Source organism: Porcisia hertigi, chromosome 36 (assembly GCF_017918235.1).
Source record: "Porcisia hertigi strain C119 chromosome 36, whole genome shotgun sequence".
Lineage (NCBI taxonomy): Eukaryota > Euglenozoa > Kinetoplastea > Trypanosomatida > Trypanosomatidae > Porcisia > Porcisia hertigi.
This window is the reverse complement of record NC_090595.1, coordinates 2,830,543-2,850,482: the sequence shown is the minus strand read 5'-3', so window position 1 is coordinate 2,850,482 and position 19,940 is coordinate 2,830,543. Positions and strand designations below refer to the sequence as shown.

The following is a 19,940-nucleotide window of genomic DNA, read 5'->3' as shown; positions in this document are numbered from 1 at the left end:
TTGACTGGGGGGGGAGGGGGGGGTAGGAAGGTTTCTTCCTTCAATGGAGGAAAACTTCTGCGTGTGTGTGGTGCGCTTGTGTCGTTCCGTGCGTGCGTGCGTGTATGTGTGTGTATGTGTGTGCAAAGTCACTCCGAAATGTTTTTCTAATGTGTCCGCGGAAAAATGGAGAGAGAGATCCGGACCCCCGTTTCGATCTGCACCCAAACAAGACAGCAAAAGCGAATTCGTGAGGGGAAAAAAACCAAAGAGGAAAAGGGAGAAAATAGACAATCGATGTGACGAAGAAACTGGAACAGTTGAAGAGGGCAGAACACGCAAACAAAGTGGCAGAGAAGCACCAAGATAAAGATAAGGGAAAAGAAGAGAACGCCGAACTGATAGGGATGCCAACTCGATCTCTCCCGCTGTTGTTGTAGTGGCAGCACCGCTCTAAATGTTTTTTTTTGTTTTGCTTCTTTGCCCTTTTCTAATCGTACATATTTTTTTTGTTTTTTCGAAACGGCTTTCTGTACAAGACGGACACGCGAGCAAAAGTGGAACGCGGCTAATTCTGTTCGTGGCATCAGAACCCCCTCCGAAAAAAAAAACAGAAATTGTGGTCGGCAGTGGTAGCGAGCGCACACCTATCAGGCGAAAGTGCGATGTGAAATCGATTCCTTTTTTTTTTGCATGTATGTGTGTGTGTGTGTGTGTGTGTGTGTGTGTGGATGCAACATAATGTGTGCACAAGTTTCCCAAATGAGGGAGCGGGATAACAAGAACGTGGAACAATTCCACGAAGAGCAGCAGTGAAGCAGAAAATGTTGGAGAATGGGGTGTCAAGAAGTAGTCAAGTTCCTTGTGTGAGACAGTGCAGGCTATCAAACAGCGGAGGTTGGGGGGGAAGGGGGGGGGGGAAGCACGTCGCAAATGCCTGTGAGCGAGAAGCAAAAGTTAGGGAAAAGCCTCAAGAGGAACCCCTTTCGTGTGTATCGGCATTACGTTTAACCTCATAAAGAATGCCACCACCCCCATTACGGAAAAAGCACCACGTTGTGATTTTCTTTCCCCCGACAGCCACGGGGCCTCTCGGGTACGCCATATATCCTCGACATGACGAACCCCAACTCAAGCCTCAGCGTGCACACAAGAGACTAAGCGTGACATCGTCATGAACACCAAGTGTACGCACCACAGCGGGCAGACAACCCCCGAGAGTTTTCCTCCTTTCTTTTTTTGCCGTGTCCTGCGATCTTTCCTTTTTGATCCGCATGATTCACCTACAACGAGAACGGGAAAACAGGGCCAGTAACGTTAAAAATAGAGAGGGTGGGCAACGAGGGAGCCACATGAGGGAGCCACATGAGGGGATTCTCGCCGAAGTAGAGTCCGATGGAATCACAGAGAGCAGCGGCTGAGGCGAACGAGCAAAGCACCTGCACCAGCTGGAAGGAATGCCATGTGGCAGAGCCGTGGCAACAGGTTACGACTCAAAGAGAGCTGGAGGTAACGCTGGGAAAGAAAAAGACCATTCACACACTGCAAGCATCTTACTGGTCAGTAGCTTGTCTTTATTATCCCGCGTTACTGTTGCCCGGCTGGCGCGCTGCCCTTATCTCCCAACACAATACCGCCGTTGCTCTCCCTCATCCCCGCATCCATCATCGCCTCCTCGTCACTCACACTTCCTTTGCGCTGTTCTCTTCAGACACTCTGCAAGTCCCCGGAAAAACAAACACCAAGGAGGCCAGAGCGCAGAAAAACACAAACGCAAACATGGAAAAAAAAATGCAGTGTGCGCTGACAGACAGACTCATATACAATCGGGGGGATGGTGGGGAAAGACAAAAAAAAAACACATCCTGATGACACCGCCATCATCACACCCGAGAGAAACCACGAAAGAAAGAGGGTTGGTGGTGAAACGGAGGCCCACACCTCCTCGCACAGCCCACAAGGAGTCGGGGCGATAACCAACAAGGGCGCATACATACACACACACACACACACAAACTCTCTATGCTAAAGCTTGTGAGTCAATACACTAAAATCTTGTCACCCCCGATCTGGCAGCGTCTGACAGGCAAAGTAGCCCAAAGAGAAAAGAAAGGGGGACAGCGGATAGGGACGCGGTTCCGCTCAACAGTGTGAACCAAACAGGAAACAACAGTCCAGTAACCCAGTGCTTTGACCCAAGACAGATGTACATGAGACTCGGGTTCATACAAGACGTCGTTCACCACAGACTGGAGTAGGTGCGGATTTGCTGCTGCCGTTGCAGGCTCCCCCACTTCCCCCCCCCTCCCCTCCAAAAAAAAAAAACGCCTCTTTCTTTTTACTTCCACATTTTCTTCAACGACACATTCTTGTCCTGATCCTTGTGCATCACCTTGGCAACGGCAAGAACAAAGTCCTCGTGTGTGATGTGCACGCGGCGCTCGCGTAGGGCAAACATACCCGCCTCCGTGCACACTGCCTTCAGTTCTGCGCCAGAGCAGTTCGACGTTTTCTTGGCGATGTCCTTGAGATCGATCCCGCGGGTCAGATTCATCTTGCGCGAGTGAATCTTGAGAATCTCAAAGCGGGCCGCCTCATCGGGAGCGGGAAACTCAATCTTTCGGTCAATACGACCAGGACGCAGCAGCGCCTCGTCGAGGATGTCCATGCGGTTGGTTGCCATAATCACTTTAATGTTTTTGGAGGCCTCGAACCCATCCAGCTGGTTCAGCAGCTCAAGCATGGTGCGCTGTACTTCACTATCACCGTTTTCGCCCGACTCCAGGCGCGAGGAACCGATGGAATCGATCTCGTCCATGAAAATGATAGAGGGGCTATGCTCACGCGCCATCACAAATAGCTCTCGCACCATGCGGGCACCCTCGCCGATGTATTTCTGCACCAACTCTGCGCCGCTCACACGGATGAAAGTGCAATCGGTGTGGTGCGCCACAGCACGCGCCAGGAGCGTCTTCCCGGTGCCGGGCGGGCCATACAGCAGCACACCCTTCGGCTGCTCAATACCCAGAGCCTCGAACAGCTTCGGGTGCTTCACTGGGAGCTCAATCACTTCCTTGATCTCCTTCACCTGACGCGACAAGCCGCCGATCTCGTCATAGGTCGACTCCTTGCCTGCCTTCTCGACCTTCATGAGCGAGACTAGCGGATCGACCTTGGTGGGCAGAATATAGTGAATGGCCGACGTGCCGCTGCGCAGAGCAACACGTGCGTTGGGGGTTAACTCCTTGACGTCTACGGTCTTGTCCACGTTCACAACCAACTTTCCCTGGCCATTGCCAGTTTTCACGAGAACCTTGTTCTTGTCCATTACCTTAATAACGTCCGCCACCACGGAGCCCGACTCTTGAAGCATCTGCACTTCCTCTTTGAGATGGCGAACACGGCGATTGAGGTCATTACGTTGGGCTTCCAGACGCTGGAAGTTATCAAATGTGCGCTTCTGCGTTGCGCGCAGCTCGTGGATCTTCTGCAAAAAGTAGTCGGAGACGGCGGTGTTGCTCGCCGGCGCCGTTAACGACGATGTCGCCGCTGCGACGTCAGTAGACATTGCTGTATAAAGGCGGTGAGTGACTGGCGAGTGAGTGAGTGTGTGAGTGTGAGGAAGGAGGGAAATACGTGGTAGTGGTGGTGGTGGTCGAGGCGGAGGGGAAAACCAACAATACAGCGGAGATAAACCAAGCGCAGTAGATACCTTCCAACCTCCTCCTAAAGTGGGGGGGGGGGGGGGGGGAAACGTTGAATGAAAGGATTTGGCGAAAAGAAAAAATTTTTGGCGAGCGCGGAAGCAGGCCGTGTATGAGACCTTTCCGTTCAAACGTGCGGCAGTTGGATGCTGTGCCAAAGGCAACTTCGCATAAATGCGTGTGCGCGTTTGAAGTACGAAAAGAAAAGGGGGAAAGATGTAAAAGGATTCTGCGCGACTACGTGTAGTACATGCCAGTTGGCCAAAATCGTATACGATCACAGACTTACTCGTAAAAAGAAAGGGATTGGGGAAGAATGTGGGGATGCGAAAATAAGGTGATTAGCGGCAGGACACAATACACACGCGCGCACGGTGTAAACTCCATGGAAAAGGCGGGTAGAGAGAAAGGAATACAGAGGTCCGTGTGTGTGTGTGTGTTGTTGTTGTTGTTGTTTTCGAGGGAGGAAAGGTGAAGGCAGATGCCATTGGTTATTTTTGGTATACGCAAACACCTAGATTTACACCGAGAAGGGGGGCGAGGTGGGGGGGGGCTGCAACAGGCACACATGTCAGCTACGCGATTTGGTGATGAGTGGAGAACGGAGGGGGCAGTAGCCCCTTCGTGACCTACCGACCCCCGCCAGCGCAGCAGTAGTGTACTACTACTACTACTACTACGGTGCAACACGGCTAAGGAACCCCTTCGCTAGTTGCACATCACCCTTGTGTTTTCCATTGGTCCATTGGCCTGTCAGAGAGTGAAGGCGGAGCCGCACAGGGAGGGGGTGAAAGAGGGGAACGCGTTTCGTAGAGTTTTCTTTCGTTTCCCCTTGATGATATCTGGTGGACAAATGCCAAAGCACGCACACCAACCACAATCCACGTCCCTTGAGAACACCCCCCCCAAAAAAACACCTGGCTAGCTCCGCTGTTTTCTCTCGGTTGTCGCTGCTCGCGCAAAAAAAAAAAGAAGGGGTGGCACATTTTTACTCGAGCTGCGACCTGTTCTCTTGCTGGGAGACCAATATATATATATGTGTGTGTGTGTGTGTGTATTTATGTATATATATATACTGATTGCTTTTCAGTTTTTCGTTCATGTCTCTCATTTGTGAGGGGAAGAAAACACTTGGAAAAAAATTGAAAGCAGAGTTTCTGTGGAGTACAGGGAGAGGGAGAGTCTCCCCGCTCCAAAAAAAAAGACTTGAACAAACATGCAAGTGAATCTTGAGTTCTACTGAAATCTAGGAAAAACAAAAGCTAACATAAAGACGAAGATGATGTGAAGGGGGGATGCTGAAGGAAGAGGATCAGCAAGCCGATGATAAAAAATCTGTGTGTGTGTGCGTGTGTGTGAGGGGGGGGGGGAAGGGGGACGAACTGATCGATCCAACAAACAAACGTAAAAGAAAAATCAAGCACAACGACCAAAACAAACGAACACAGCACACAACTCAGCACACACACACGCACACAAAACGGCCACGCTCCTTGAGAAAGGAAACTACACTAAAAGATGAAAAATACACCCAAGTCGGTGTCTGCAGCCAAAACGGTGGAAGTTGTGGGTTCTTTCTGGGACTAATGGGATAGATGAAAAGAGGAAGAAGGGGGGGGGGCAAAGCCGTCCGTGCAGAAGCACGGTACACTTGAGGATCTAACAAAGGAAGGGAAAAGAGAGAAAATGTTGAAAGTAGTGACGGGAGAAACCAAGTCACACAAAACAAACGCGTTGAGAGATGAAAAATGTAACAGCGAACAAGGTGCGTGAGTCGAGTGGGGGAGGGGACAGACAAAGAGCGACTCACAGAGCACGAATCTACGGATGTGCCAGCAGGGGCTTTTCTTCTTACCCGCTCGAGTCTCTCTTCACTTGCTGCCTCCACGCCGAACAAAATGGGTGGGGGAAAAAAAGCGGGAAGAAGGATGCTGAGATGCAAAGACAATTCGGTAGAGGTGGCGAAAAAAAAAAAAAACGAGGTGCAAAAAAAAAAGAGCGCAAAAGAAGTTCGCCCTTTCGTACAAGACCATCACGAAACTCCACACATTGGTCGGCGATGCAGCCAAACCCAGAAGAAAAGAGGGAGAAGAGAGTTCAACAATAAAGGAAATGTGCAGAGAACACAGCACAATACAAACATATATTTATATATACATACACATACTACGAGCCTAGAAGCATTGCAGGCACAGGTTTACCAGCGAACACAAAGCGCGAGGGCTGCTGAGTAAGACGTATGCCGATGCACGCGAGTAGTTTGTACATGACTGTCAAGCGCGGCTTTCATCTCTCTAGCGGGATGGATCTCATTCCCTACCGCTTGCACAACGATGGGTGTGGAGGCACGTTTGTGGGGAGCGGCGTCAACACTTGCGAATCGGAGCCAACAGAGCTCACAGCGGCAGCGCCGGGGGGGACTTGAGAAAGAGTGGCCGAGACCCCCCAAAGACCCATCGATGTGCTCTGCGACGCTGGCGTCACGTAGCCGATGCCGCTCATCTGACTCCATGAACCCGAGTCACCGCAGTGGAGGCGACCTTGAGGCGGCTGATCCTGCGTTGAGTAAGTCATGTGAAAAGCGCAACCGAGGTACGATGAGAGCGCTGGTGAGCAAGGCGCCGTGTCAGTATCAAGTGGTAGCACCGGAGCCGGTATGAGGTCCTCTGTGCTGTTAGGTGCAGTCGGAGGTGGGCACTGTAGTCGCCTACACCACAGCTCTTCGCGCCTCTGGCGCTTCAGTGCCTTCATGAGACTGTCGCTGTCGCTCTTCTCATTACCTTCCCCCACCTTCTCACACGGAGTCGCTACATGAACATCGTTGGTTGTGCACTGTAGAAAACTCTCCGCACCCTGCGAGTTCTTACTGGCTCTTGCCGCCAACGTTGTATCGCCCCGTTCCTGGGTGGTGTCTGTCGCTTGCATCTCGGCGAGACAGCGCTTGCGGGAGCTGAGGAGCTGCAGCCCGCTCGGACCGCGACTGCCACACAACTCACGAGGGCCACCGGCGCCTCTACTCATGAAACCGGCCACCGAAGAACTTGCGCAGCCCTCCGCCGCTGCGGTACTGTTCCAAGCGCGCTGTCGAGCAACATCGTCAGCGACGAAGGGCACCGCAGGGGTCAAAGCCGGCGATTCACCACCGCTGTGCCTCCCCGCAAACTCCTCCTCGTCAAACGCAAGCCTCTTTTGAGTAGGGGAGGTGTGGATAGAAATTTGCGCCAGCTGCGCCGCTACCGTCTCGCCCGCCGCCGTGGACGTTGAGTATACGGACTTACGCAGCTGGCTTGGGACATCGACCTGCACACTGCGCCCTTGTGGGGTGATAATGGATGTGTTGTACCGCCATTCCGCAGCGGACTCCGAGCGGCCACCGCCGCAGTTGCCGACATTGGAGCCTAGCGACGCCCCAAGCCCCTGAAAACGAGCGTCTGACGCAGCGACGGGAAGTGTAGATTTGACACCGGTAGGCGCACCGCCAGCAGCACCACCCTTTGTTTGCGACAGTACAAACCCCTCTTGGTGGACAACATCGTTGGGTGGAGGGTTTTTTCCGCAGCTCAATCGGACATAATTCCTGCGCGGGGCATCCCCCAAAGCGGCCAAGGAAGCCTTCCGCTCTGCGAACGCAACGTCGCCCGTTGGCGGCATCCTGATCGACCGCGTTGCGTCGCTGTCGTCGTCGTTTACTTCATCTTCGGTGCTTGCCATAGGTGCGCTGCTCAGTAGCATGGCGTTGTCTTGGCAGCAGTCGGAAAAATCCAGCTGGGAGGCTGGAAAAGACGCTGACAGGGGCGCTGGCTGCCATATGATGGGTGGTGAAGACCCCACTAAGATTTGGCGGCTTGGCGGGTCACCAGTATGATGGGAAGTCGGGATGGCAACCAATGTCTCCTCCTCTTGTTGCTCTTCTCTGTCATGGGAACACGGTAGCAGCGCCTGGGCCTCATCGGCAAAACACTGGATCCTCCTGGAATCACTAACCCACGGTTCCATGCCATTCCCCACCTCTTCTTGAGCGGTGCCCTCATCAGAATGCACGTCGGAATAGGCGTCGCGGCACCGCAGGGTAGTCTGGCGGCCAATGGACCAGTTCGCATGGGCAGCAGGACTCTGCCCAACGGAAGTAAGTGAAAGACGGGTAAGTCGTGGGACGGAGGAAGTAGTCGCCTCCGGGAGCGTGGTGCCTGTGTGCGAGCAAAACACGTCGTGAATAGCGCCAGAGGGTCTATCGTCGGCATCGTCGTAACTTTTCGAAGGAGCGTCACCGTGTCCTTTCACCACTGAGGGTGCTGCTGAGGTCCACACTGAGTGTAACGGCACTGATGGGTGTGTAGCCACACCAGCTGACGGAGTGCCAGAAATAGTGGCGTAGGTGGATGACGCACCGCCTAGCAGAGTGGTGTGTCGACCTATACTTTGCCCTGGCCCTCCTCCACTGCCAGCACTGTACTCCACTGAGTAGCGAGGCGGCGCGACAGAGCGATCCGCACTTGGACATGAGAAAGACCGAACACGACGCACCACGGGGTCGTCATTGGCAGATGGCACAAACGAGCACGGCGACATCTTCACATGAACAACGGATCCGTGCGCGCTGTGTGATGGAATGAAAAAGGGATGCGAATATTGAAGCTCGGGGCACTGCCTGGGCCGAGACTGACACATAGTTCGTGGTGTGCTGGCATTAGCGCGGTCATCCTCCGCATGAGGAAGCGTCGCATACCTTCCGGTGGAGTGCTGCGCATGTGGCATATCCTCCTCCTCGTCATACATGCACGTGACCGCTTCCCCTGCCTGGAGAAGAGCAGCATCATGGTAAGCCGTTGAGATGTGCGACTCTGGGTAGCACCCCAGGCCTCGGGATGGAAGGCGCTGCGGCTCCGGTGTTTTTGGCTGGGGTAATAGACCCGATGCACGCAAGTCGTCCATATGGAAACTTACTGACGACACGACAGATCGCACACCAGATCAGGATCGCGCGAGAGCGGCGACAGTGAAAAGCCGCCGCCAAGGGGGGAGGGGGGGAGGGGGGGCAGCTGGACTAATGGCGGCTGACACCTCCTTTCTTCTCTTCCCGGAATGCGTAGCGCTCACAAAGCCCAAAAAGTATGGTTTGGGGACTCTTCTGTCAAAAGATTGACGCGAAAGCGATGCTGCGATGCGGCTCACTATCCTATGGCAATGCCGATCTCCGTATAATGTGATGTAAAACGAGAAAAAGGAAGCGCACGAATTTGCTCTTCTCGTCCCCAACTCCCTCCCAAAGTCCTGTCCATAGAGCAGAGAGGGAGCAACGATGGCGGTGACCAAGTTCTCGATCCCACAAGGCGTTGCGTTGCCCCTCCGGTCGCAGTCAAACTGAAAAGTGCGGTTCTCTTTTCTGCGATCACCGTAGTATGGCGTGCTTTTCGACAAGTTGTGATACAGTGCAGACCATCCTTGTGGCACAGAGTAGGGGGAAGAGCGCGAGGTGTGAGAAAGGGTGTGGGAAAAAGTTGAGAGCGACCACAAGAAAGCTGTACTGCTGCATATGCGCTATCGAAGCGATGTGATCAGATGCAGTCACGGTGAGCAGATCGTCCTCGAGCAAGAGAAGAGAAGGCATGTACCGATCAGCAGCCGTGATTTTTTTGTTTGGTGACCTGCTGCGGAGGTACAATGAGGGGTCTCGTTTTTCTTCTGAGAGTTTTTTTTTGCTTCTCTTAGAGATTACCTGCTTGTTCATTGGCGGACAGATGAGGAGGGCGGTGTTTCTCCTCAAGGAGGCCACCTTTAGGCCGCTGTGTCGACAACGACAGCGAGCCGACAGTGCAGGTCTAGGCACGCGCAACTGCGCCGGCATCCGCTTACCGTCCCCCCACCCCCACAACACAGTTAGTGTCGCTGAAAAGTCGATACTTACAGAAGAAATCGAACCAAAGGAAATCATGGCGAGAAACACAGTCCCCCACCTTCACACCCGCGGCTGAGGGGGGGGGAGGGGGGAGGGGGGGGAGGGAGTCGACGTCGTCGTGCACCACACGAAATACGTCTGAATAGGAAAGAAAAAGCGAAAACGCTAACAACGAAGCGTAGCAGAGAGGAAGGCAAGGCAAGGGAGAGGGAAAGGAGACGGCGCAACGGAGAGCACCTACTACCACCACTATCACAACACCCCTCTCTTGAAGAAAAGTAAATCAAGAAGCGGAAAAAACACACAAGGCCCTTGAATGAAGGTGTCATCTGCCGAACCTGCGAAAGTAAAACACAAAAAAAAACGGTACAGCGGATGCGAAGAAAGGAATTACCATGGGCACACGCCAAGATACACGTCTGATGCCTTCTCCTCCATATCCCTCGTCTATCACTCATTGTGTCCTCATCTCCTGGGCAAAGGGTGCGGGGGCAGCATCGGTGACACGTTAGGCAACAGACACGGTGGGTGCAGCCACGTCAAATAATAGCTTTCGGTGGAAAGAATTCGAGCCCGCACCGCCTTCGCCACGGGAGGAAGCCTGCAGGGACTTTCGACTCTTACGGGGCGACTCACGCGACACAGCACCCCGGTAGCGGCGATTACGAGGCGTTCCAGATCGCTTTCCCATAGATGCTGGGAGCTGCTCCCACTTCCCCGCATCCTCATGAGCATAGCCGTCCTCGCTCTGGCCCCACACACCTTGGGCCTCCCTCGGCGTCATTGGGCGGCGCGCTGAGAAGGGGGTGGAAAAATCCCTCGATTGGGCGGAGTGAGAATGAGTGGTGTCGCCAGGCAAGCTCTGAAGTGGAGGCCCAGCCGCCGCCTCACCAAAATCCTGCAACCGCAACTCCGATGACGCGTCGGATGCGGAGAGTGCCGAATAAGCAGGCGGCGGCTGCTGGGAGCGGGCTCGTGCTCGGTGCTGGGCTGGTGTGTTGTTGTGTAGACCGACTCTTGCACCACTGTCGGCCACGTCCATGCCGCCACGGCCTCTACGGTCCAGAGTTTTGTGCCGCTCCCGCCATTCCTGGAGGGCTCGCAGAGTCGCTTCGCGGCGGATACGCCGTTCCTCCTCCGTGGGTGGAACGTACTTGAAACGGTCTGGGATCCGCGTTGCAACTTCTGGGACGTACTCGGTTGCCGTGCCGCTCGAGGCGGAGTGCAGAAACGAGAAGCGCTTGGCAGAGAAGGAGCGGCGGCTGCTCCTGTTGTAAAGTGCCTCAGCGTAACGAATATGCGGAGCATCCAGGGCCACGCGAGGCGTGCCTCCTCGAAGGTACTCCTCCACCACCAATCGCGGCAGCGGAGAGTTCTGGCGAGTGGAAGACGGTGTTGGGGAAAGTCGCTGAAGCCTACTCCCCGAAGGCAAAGATGGCTGTCTCTGACTTGAAGTCTTGTACACCGACTCCACCGAGAGGGGTGATACGCTGTTACGCGGCCGTAAAAGGTCTCCCTGCGTGCCCGGTGGGTTAGAGCGACTGCGCATCACCTTGTACTGTGCCTCGAGAGCAGTAATGTTGTTGTGGCAGTAGCTGTGTAAGACGGAAGTAACGTGCTCGTATGGGTCTTTACGCCTCGACGACGACGACTTTGCTAGGGATCTAGTGCTCCCTTGATCAGGCTGTATGAGTTCACGCGGGCGGTTGTCACAAACCGAACGGTGCGCAACACCGCTGGAGGGAACGTTGCACGCTGACTGACGCTGCTGTTTGTGCGGTTCATGCCCGCGAGGGGTATCATTGGTGATGCTGGGTGGGTTAGATTCTTTGTTCAGCAATAGTTTGACGTTTGCGGCGCCCGCAGCGATTGCCTCCGGTGCACGGCGGCTAGAGTCCCTCGACGACGACATCTCGCGCGGACCAGCCAAAGACCCTTTCATCTCCTCACGCGCAGATAACTGCTGCACCACCCCGTCCTGCAGCGTCACTCCTGCTACCGCCAATTCCGTGTTCGTGGGTACCACTTTGAAGCTTTGAAGCGTCCGAGGCGACAAGGTGGCGGGGGAGTCAATGTCCCGCCGGTGGGTCATCAGCTTTGGGTGCATACTGAGGTGCTGCGCCACAATACCGTTCCCATTCACCTGTCTGAAAGAGTCATCGTTGTTCATCGTACAGTGAAATGGAAAGAGAGAAGTTCTACGGGTGGAAATATAGATATATATAGATATATAAACTGCCGTCTAGATGGAGGCGACGATGGCTAGGAGCAGAGAGTGGTCGATCGACACCGCCTGCACACCTTCGAATTTCCTTTCCCTCCCTAAAACTCTTGATAATGCACTGCTTTGATTGGATCGAGTCGTCAACAACTAGTCTGTAAGAGAGAGCCGTATACTGACCACACACACACACACACACGCACGCACAACACAACACAGAAAACGCAACACACGTGCGGACTATATACAGAAAAAAAAACACGAGTGACAATACCGAGCGAATTTAATGAGACGCTCGCGCTGTAAAGAAAATGATAAGGGGGGCTCCCGCTGCTCTCCTTTGTTTAGGCCTTTTTTTTTCCTCTATTGTCAACAACAAAAAAAAACGCTTTTAAATGCCCAGTAAAAACCCGGAGCGGTGATCAAATCAAAGAGTCTGGTAGATGTGGCTACTCAAAGCAGGAGATCGACGCGTAAATACACGGAGATGGGGTACACGTTGTGATGAAGCACATGCTGCAACAAAAGTAAGATATAGGCCACGATACACACACACACACACATATATAGAGGGAAAAGGCGGAAGCATATTATCGAGGTGGTGGAAAAGCCGTGCCGCATCAGCCAAGGGAAAACCAAAGGGGAAAAGCGAGAGCGTAGGACGGGTGACAATGGCAGATGACGAGGAGAAGGGTTTCATCGTGAGAAGCAGGGTGAGCGCCACCTGCCACCACATGTCCCATCTGACCCCATTCTGGCGGAGCACCTCTGCCACGGAAAGGGGTGAGCAGAGACCACATTTGTAATGTGCATCGAAGTTTAGCGAATGATTGGGGGAAGAGAAAACGGGAGCCGAAAGAGAAGTCACTGGGACTCAGCCATCGGTGCTCTTGTGTGTCCTAGGCTCCGGAGCACGTGTCTCAAATGAGCGCGTGCACACACACACACACACACACACACGAAGCCGTCTGCAGAGGAAGCCCACCAAAATTCGTCCCCTCATTGTGTTTTTGTCGTTTCTAGGAGAGAAAACAATGGCTGGGAATTCATAACGAACCCCCTCCCAGTAGACACAGACAATGGAGAACGCCAACCAGTAAATGAAAACAAAAACAGTAGAAAAAAACAGATACATGAGATGTGAGGAGCAGGTGAAGAGATGCGATGTACACGACAGGCCTGACCTATGCAACACACACACACACACACACAAGTAGAGACACAGAGCCAACCAAAAGGCAGTAAAGAGAAAGGGGTTTTTTATGCCTGCTAGTCAAAAGGAAACGAGTGCAATCGACACTCTCGGAGATGTCCAGAGGTTAAGAAAACGGGAATAAATGTTAAAACCGAAGCGGGAAGAAAAAAAACAACAAAACATTATCGGAGGTGTGTGTGTGTGTGTGTGTGTGTGTGTATGTGTATGTGTATGTGTAAGGGGGGGAGGGGGTGCGTCCATAAAAGACACCTCTGTTACGCAATGAGTTGAAAAGAGAGGGTGAAGGTGCGCGTAGAATAGGGGAGGTCGAAAAGTCGACAAAAAAAAGCTCTCCGTTATAAAGACGTTGAGCTGTCGCACTGATGCACTTTTTTTTTTGTGCCCCCTACCCTTTGCCGAGAACAACCACTACCACACACCCTACTGGAGAGCTACCCCACTGGACTACTGAATGGTTTCCAGTGACCGATATATTTGCAGAACGTCTGGAGTAGTCGAAGTGACGTCTGAGGTGTGAAGAGGAGGGTGAGCGTGTTTCACACCAAGGAACATCTGGGGAACTCCTTCCCCCCCCCCTTTCAAGCAAACGGGAGGGAGAGGGGGGGACTGTGCAAGCATCCGAGCGCACAGACGTCAGAAGGTAAGATCGGTAACAAACGGCAGTACTAACCAACAAAATACCACACAAACAAAAAAAAAAGTAGATCAACACAGGAGAGTGAATGGAAGCGGCAGAGCAAACACTCGCACGGGAAAACAGCATCAAAGACAACTACAGAAGAGGGGGGAAATATGGGAGATAAAAATAGGAAACAAGAAAAAAGACAAAAAAAAGGAAATGATGTACTCAATCGACACGAAGTCTTCCAGAACAAAATAATCAAAAGACGGGGAAATTTTGTTTTTTTTTGAGGGGAGAGAGAGAGGGAGGGAGGGGGGGAGAGGGAGGGGGGGGGTGGCGCATAAACGTACAAATACACGGAGACATACACAAAGTGATAGAAGCAAGACAACGCCTATGTCTGAGCAAACAGAAAGAGACATGAGGAAAAAGATGAAAGGGGTTTGAACACATCAAGAAAAAAGGCAACCAACGGCGAGCCGTCACCGCGGCGGGGCAGGAAGGGGGATTCACCCAACATGGGCAGCTCATTGCAGAGCACGTCCACAGCGCGAGCATTGAAAGGAAACATACCGTGGACTGGAGGAAATATATATAAATAAATGTGTGTGTGTGTGTAAGTCTATGCTGACACAAGCTTTTCGATCTAGAAGCTGTACACTGGTTCTACGGGCACCACCACGGCATCGTGTTTTCTGCTTGCGCTGATGCCCCTCTTCTTATCCGCGGCCTCCGCCCGCATACGCGAGTACCCTCGAGAGACGGCAGAAAGACTCAGACTTCGGCTAGAGTGAGCGCTGTTCTCTTTGCTGACACCGAGACTTGCGCCTCGCCTACACCGCGCCGAGCGCGCCAGCGCCAACGCCTGCTCACAACACAACGCTTTGTACCGATGCCGCACCACCTCCAGCTCTTCAGGGTCGAAGGGGAGCGCGGGCACCGGTCCAAACGTCCCCACCTCTGGACCCCATTGCTCAACAAGCGTGTTCAGCCAGTTGGGCAGAGACACTGGCCAGCACCCAGACACCACGTCTCGCTCATACAAATTGTAGTGGAAGGTCGCCAGATCCGTCGCAATGTGCAACCGCAAGTATGCCCCGATGCGTCTCTCATAGTAATGCACGAAGCTCGGCACCACTTTCGACATACCGTGGCGACTGCCAAGCCGCAGTGAACTGGGAACGCGCTCAAAACCCGGCAACGTCAGCCGCAGCGTAACGTGACCGACAATACAGTGCTGGTTAACCTCGGGAGAGTGACGCGAGTGTTGGGACAGCTTGGCTGGAATCATTGGTGCCACGATCGGCACGCGGAGCGTGTCGCCAACCTTATAGAGTGGCTTTGTCAAGAGCGCGCGCAGGGACAGACGGACGACACCGATCTCCCCTCTATACGGCGCACTCCGGGCTTGCAGAGCCGACGCAGCTGTGGTTGACGGGGATGCGGCGCTACCTTGCTGTTGGTTGCCGATAGCCGCATTTATCAGGCCTGCGTGTTGGTGAAACAGCGTCCTCTCTGCATAGACGAAGCTCTGCGGGCGAGATGATAACGAGGAGTCGAGGTATCGGTGATTGCCGCCCCCGCCACCGACGCGATACTTGTCGTTCTTCTCGCCATCGTTCCGGCGCCAGGAATCAGCGATATTCCGGTGGTCGTCGGTGTATGGCAAGGGCGCTGCTGCACCGCTTCTGCAGTTTGAGTGCAACTGCTGCCCCTGATGGCTCTGAGGCGGTTCTTGCTGTTGCTGCACAACAACCGCCCCCGACGGCCCCCCCGCGGATTTCTGGCCCAGGTGGCTGATGTGCCACCGTCGACTGTGGCCTTTGGGAACCTTCACATAACTGTTGATGTTGTTCGCACCGCCCGCGTAGTACGAGACTGTCGAGGTGTCTGAAGAAGAATCCTTAGTTTCATAGTAATTCGGACGGCCAGCATCGGCAACGAATGCGCTGCCTCCGAGAACCCCGCCAGTCGGACCCTGAGCCACCGCAGCCGCCCGATCACCGCTGTACACTCCAACCAGGCGCAACTCCAGGGCCGGCACATTCTGGTTACACGCCGCAGTCCTCGGGAAAGGTCCACTGGGGCTGTTGATGGCGCCATCACACCTTTCCGGGATATCGAGACGAATCTGGGTATAGACCTCTCGTTGGTGGAGCGCGTCGTTTTCGAACTCTATCCGCTTGTGCGATTGTTGACGCTCGCTGCCGCAGACGGCCTCCACCACAATTTCGCCTCGCGCTTCCTGCAATTTGCCGGCCTCAGTCGCGAGGTCCACGGATTCGATATTCACGTAGACAGTGGCCGCAATAGGTGACCTTGACAGCTCCGCGCGCAGCTCGTCGTGAGCAGCCTTGAGCGACGTGCACTGTGCAATCATGGGCTGCACCTTTGACAATGCGGTCGGTCTCATCTTGGCAATTAGCGATGTCACGTCATGCGTGACAGCCTCTCGCGCCGACTCACCCACCCGCCCACAGTCGTCATCCAACTTGAACTCAGTGACGGTGGTCGCCGGAAAAGCAGCGGACTGCAACTCCACGCCCAGCAGGCCAACGGGTAAGGGGGTGGGAGCGCTTTGGCGTCCTGGTGCCACACTGTACAGCTGCGGCTGCCAAGGAGCCGCCCTGCTACTTGAGTTAGGCATGCGATTGCCCTTGATGGCGCCCTTCTGCCTGTTCGAAAAACATGGCACGAAGCTGTGGTCGCTGTTTTCACTGCTGTCAAACGCTGACTCCTTGAGGGGGCGGAAAAAAGGCACCCACAACACGTTTTTTTCCCCACGTAGGAGACTCGCCAAGGCTATCTCGACAGTACCAAGGACCTCCGTCTTGCGAAACATGCTGTGTTGGGCAACAACCTCGAAGATCATGAGAGCCTGCGCCGCCCCCTTCAGTCGGACCGTCGTCTCGTTGCGGTGATCGATGTTCATGATGACCTCCGCAGATCCCTTCACGTCCCTGGTGCGCAAAATCGACTCATTATTGAGGTACACCTTCACGTGAAATCTCACATCCGGCCTAAAGCCTTTGACGCCGAGAATCTTGACTGTCATCGGAGCGACTGCTACGTCGCCGCCGTACTGCTTTGCCTGATTCTCGACGACGCGCTCAGCTTCGCCAGGTGGTGCAGTATCAAGCATAAAGGGCACGCGGTGGAGCCTTTCCGGTGAGCTGCGCTGCATAATGGCCTCGAGCCGCTGCATGTACTGGCTGGACGCAGAGCCAACGCTCTCAGCAGTAGTGTGTGCCAATGTGCCAGTAAGCCCGAAGTCTTCCGCCACCAGCTCCACGTTCACTTCACCCTGTACGTGAGCGTCACGCTTTGTTGCAGCGGCGACGAGATGAAGCGTCCGGACCACGGCGCGCTGGCGCGGAAGGTTGGCGACGCCTAAGCAGACACGGCCCACCTCCTGCTCTCCATGGTCACCCTCCGCGACGATCATTATCTCGATAGCGTCGTGCGCAGGATCATACACGCACACGCTAAAGTGCTCGCGAAACACAAAGGCACCGTTTCGGTTAGTCGCAAGTTCCGTTCGCACCGTTGTAGGCCCGACAGAGATGCGAGCGTAGCACCGTTGCGATAACCAGCGGTCAGCATGTACATTTCGTGCCCCTTGCACGCTCATGGTGAGATGCCTTGGCCTCTTCTCGGGCCCAACAGTGCGTGCCCACTCCTTCATGTGCATCTCCTCATCGTCGATGGCGCTCACAATCGCGTCGAGGCGATGCAAGTCGTCCCGAAGGTAGCACCACAAGTACGCCAACACGCGCTCGCGAAGGCGAGCCTCCTGCGCTGCGGACATTTGGTTCGGGCTGCTGTACTTCTGTGTTTGAAGAGTGATCGTCACCTGCCCGCCATTCGAGGCGTCACCGGTTCCAGCAGCACGCACAAGCATCAGTGTCACCTCCTTCACCTTCCCAGCCTGCACGTTCGTCAACCCCGCAATGGCTTCGCCAAGTTTACGGCCATTGCCAAAGACCATCAAACTCAGCGTGTCAACCTCCGGATTCGCTAGAGTGACGTCGAATTCACTTTTGATGATGGCGCCGCGGCGATATTGCACCATTTTTGACTGCTGTTCTACACAGCCGTCGCTGACAACAACGTAGACCTCAGAAACACGCGTTGGGCGGCCCATCTCGTCCGTCAAGCCGTCGACACGCTGAACCGTCACGTGGACTGGCACAGGCTGCATGGTGCGGAGCCGGTAGGACGCGCAGAGCTTCGCCAAAGCCTCGGGGCCCTTGTAAAGATAGGCAGCTGTCATCCAATCTAGCCGATGCAGCTCCTCTGGGGCATACCGGATCAGACTCTCGTGAATGGCAGCAGCGCACGCCTTCTCCTCCTCGTCCGTCGCCACGTTGTCGTAGCCGAAGTCTTCTGAGTAAATGCTCACCAGCACTTTGCCCTGTTCATATGCCCGTGGAGTGGCGGGGTGGTGGACGAGCGGCACCCAAACCTTCCGCTCTCTATGCCACGATAAGTTGTGCAACGCCAGTACACACTCCGCAACTTTTTTGTCCCGTTGCACGGGGCTGCCCTTTGAACTTTGCCCTGAAGTGGCCGACACCAGCGTGCACACCAGCGCATCGTGCTCAGGGTCGACTGAGGAAAACATAAACTCGTCCTTGAAAAAGGTGTTGTAGCTCCTATTCTCTCCCACTGCAGTGCGACCGCGCTCCTCTGTGGTGTGCACGACGAAGTACACGGCAGGGGGAGCGCGGCCTAACTCTTCCGAATGGGCAAAGACGCCGCGGCACTCGTGAAGACGTACCCGAAAATGGCACGTCCCCGCTGACGCAGCTGCGACAAGAGAGCCCTGTCCGCCTTTTTTTTTATCAACGCTGCCAGACGCGTGGACGCCTGAAGAGCGACCTTGATGGTGCGAGCGACCACCGCGCCTCTCTGGAAAGTCCACCGTGTCCCTTGGGCCCTGCTCATACGTGTGGTGTCCAGCACTGCGGCGCCGGCGTGCAGACGTTTCGTAGTCCTCCAACATTAAAATATCGACTGGTAACTGTGCCACACGAGAGGCACGTGGCGAGCGTACACCGGTGTTGTGGCGGCGCGGTGTAGCGTTGAATGACGCGCTGCCGCCGGGAATAGGGCCGCTCCGCTTGGACGTGCCACTATGGCGGCTGGAAGAGTCAACGGCCAGAGCACCAGACATCGCTGCCCTTCGCGCACTGGTGTTTTTCTCCTGTTTCAGTTTTCTCAGGCTTTCGCGTGGCTCATGACCGTTGCTGTGATATGTCAGTCCATAGTGCTTCTGCGGACCATCTCGGTGGGAATCCTGTGCGCGCCCGCCGTTGCCGTTCGACCAGTGTTGCTCGTACAGCCCCGAGTCTGCGGCATCCACAGATGCCTGCATCACCGGAGCAGCACGGGTTGTCACCTCTTCTGTAGTTTCCACTACCTCACAGTGCGAGTAACCGTTTTGGTGCGCGGCACTTTCTGTTGTGCGGCGGGAGCCGCGAGGATGGTGTGTCACAGAAATAAAAGACCCTGAAACCCAATCTTCTGTGGCGATATGACCCCTACCCAGTGGACACAATGTGGTGCGCTGAGGGCTTGGCGTCCAATCAGACAATTGAAAAACGAGCTAGAAAAGTTCTTCAAGGTGCCCCTACGCTCAGAGAGAGATCCTTTGTTTTTTGAGTTGGTGTATGCACTTGGGTCCTCCGGTGGTTGGGGGGGGGGGCGGAAGGGGGGAGGTGCCAATGCGGTGAAGAAGGGATAAAAAGAGGGGAGAAGAGAGGCTTGAGTGTCGGGGGTGGGAGAGAGAGGAAGGGGCGAGGAGCATTCGAAAAGGAAGCACAAATAATAACGTGAATGTGGTCGTGACGACCCAAGCAAAGGAGTGAATGCGGCTACCTGTGCTCACAGTTGTGTGCCTGTTGGATACATGTGTAGTTTTTTGGTTTTCGAGTGTAGATCAATGCAGACCGAATTCTCTGGAGAGGGAAAGCTTGGAGATGGGGAGGAAAAAAATGTGAAAGAGTCGAGGGCAACCTGACAAGAAATGACAGCCACAAAAAAAATACATAGAAGAAAACAGAGGGACTAAACGAAAATTGACCACGAATGAATCGGAGAGATGATGTGACTAATGTGTGTGCGTCTGTGCTGTGTGTGCGTGTGTCGGAGTGTGTGCGAGGGGGGAAGGGGGGTTAAAGTGAACGAGAAGTACCCCTCTCCCAGCGTGCACACTCATACAAATGTTCGCAGCAGATGAAACGCTTCAGAGGCGTGCACTCGCTCATGTGGTGAAGTAAAAAGCCAGACACCGTGGATAA

The 19,940-nt window shown here is 54.4% G+C and overlaps 3 protein-coding genes across 3 annotated transcripts; all 3 read right to left on the bottom strand.

Moving 5' to 3' along the window:
• Positions 1–2,317: 2,317 nt before the first annotated feature.
• On the bottom strand, positions 2,318–3,547 carry JKF63_00713 (uncharacterized protein; the record flags this gene model as incomplete). The annotated part of the gene is made up of 1 exon (XM_067896763.1): positions 2,318–3,547. One exon carries the CDS (start codon positions 3,545–3,547, stop codon positions 2,318–2,320), a length of 1,230 nt encoding a protein of 409 aa, XP_067752920.1.
• Positions 3,548–5,999: 2,452 nt separating this feature from the next.
• On the bottom strand, positions 6,000–8,615 carry JKF63_00712 (uncharacterized protein; the record flags this gene model as incomplete). Its single annotated transcript, XM_067896762.1, has 1 exon — positions 6,000–8,615. One exon carries the CDS (start codon positions 8,613–8,615, stop codon positions 6,000–6,002), a length of 2,616 nt encoding a protein of 871 aa, XP_067752919.1.
• A 1,472-nt stretch (positions 8,616–10,087) lies between these two features.
• On the bottom strand, positions 10,088–11,749 carry JKF63_00711 (uncharacterized protein; the record flags this gene model as incomplete). The annotated part of the gene is made up of 1 exon (XM_067896761.1): positions 10,088–11,749. The coding sequence occupies one exon, from the start codon at positions 11,747–11,749 to the stop codon at positions 10,088–10,090; it is 1,662 nt and encodes a 553-aa protein (XP_067752918.1).
• Between the last annotated feature and the right edge of the window lie 8,191 nt (positions 11,750–19,940).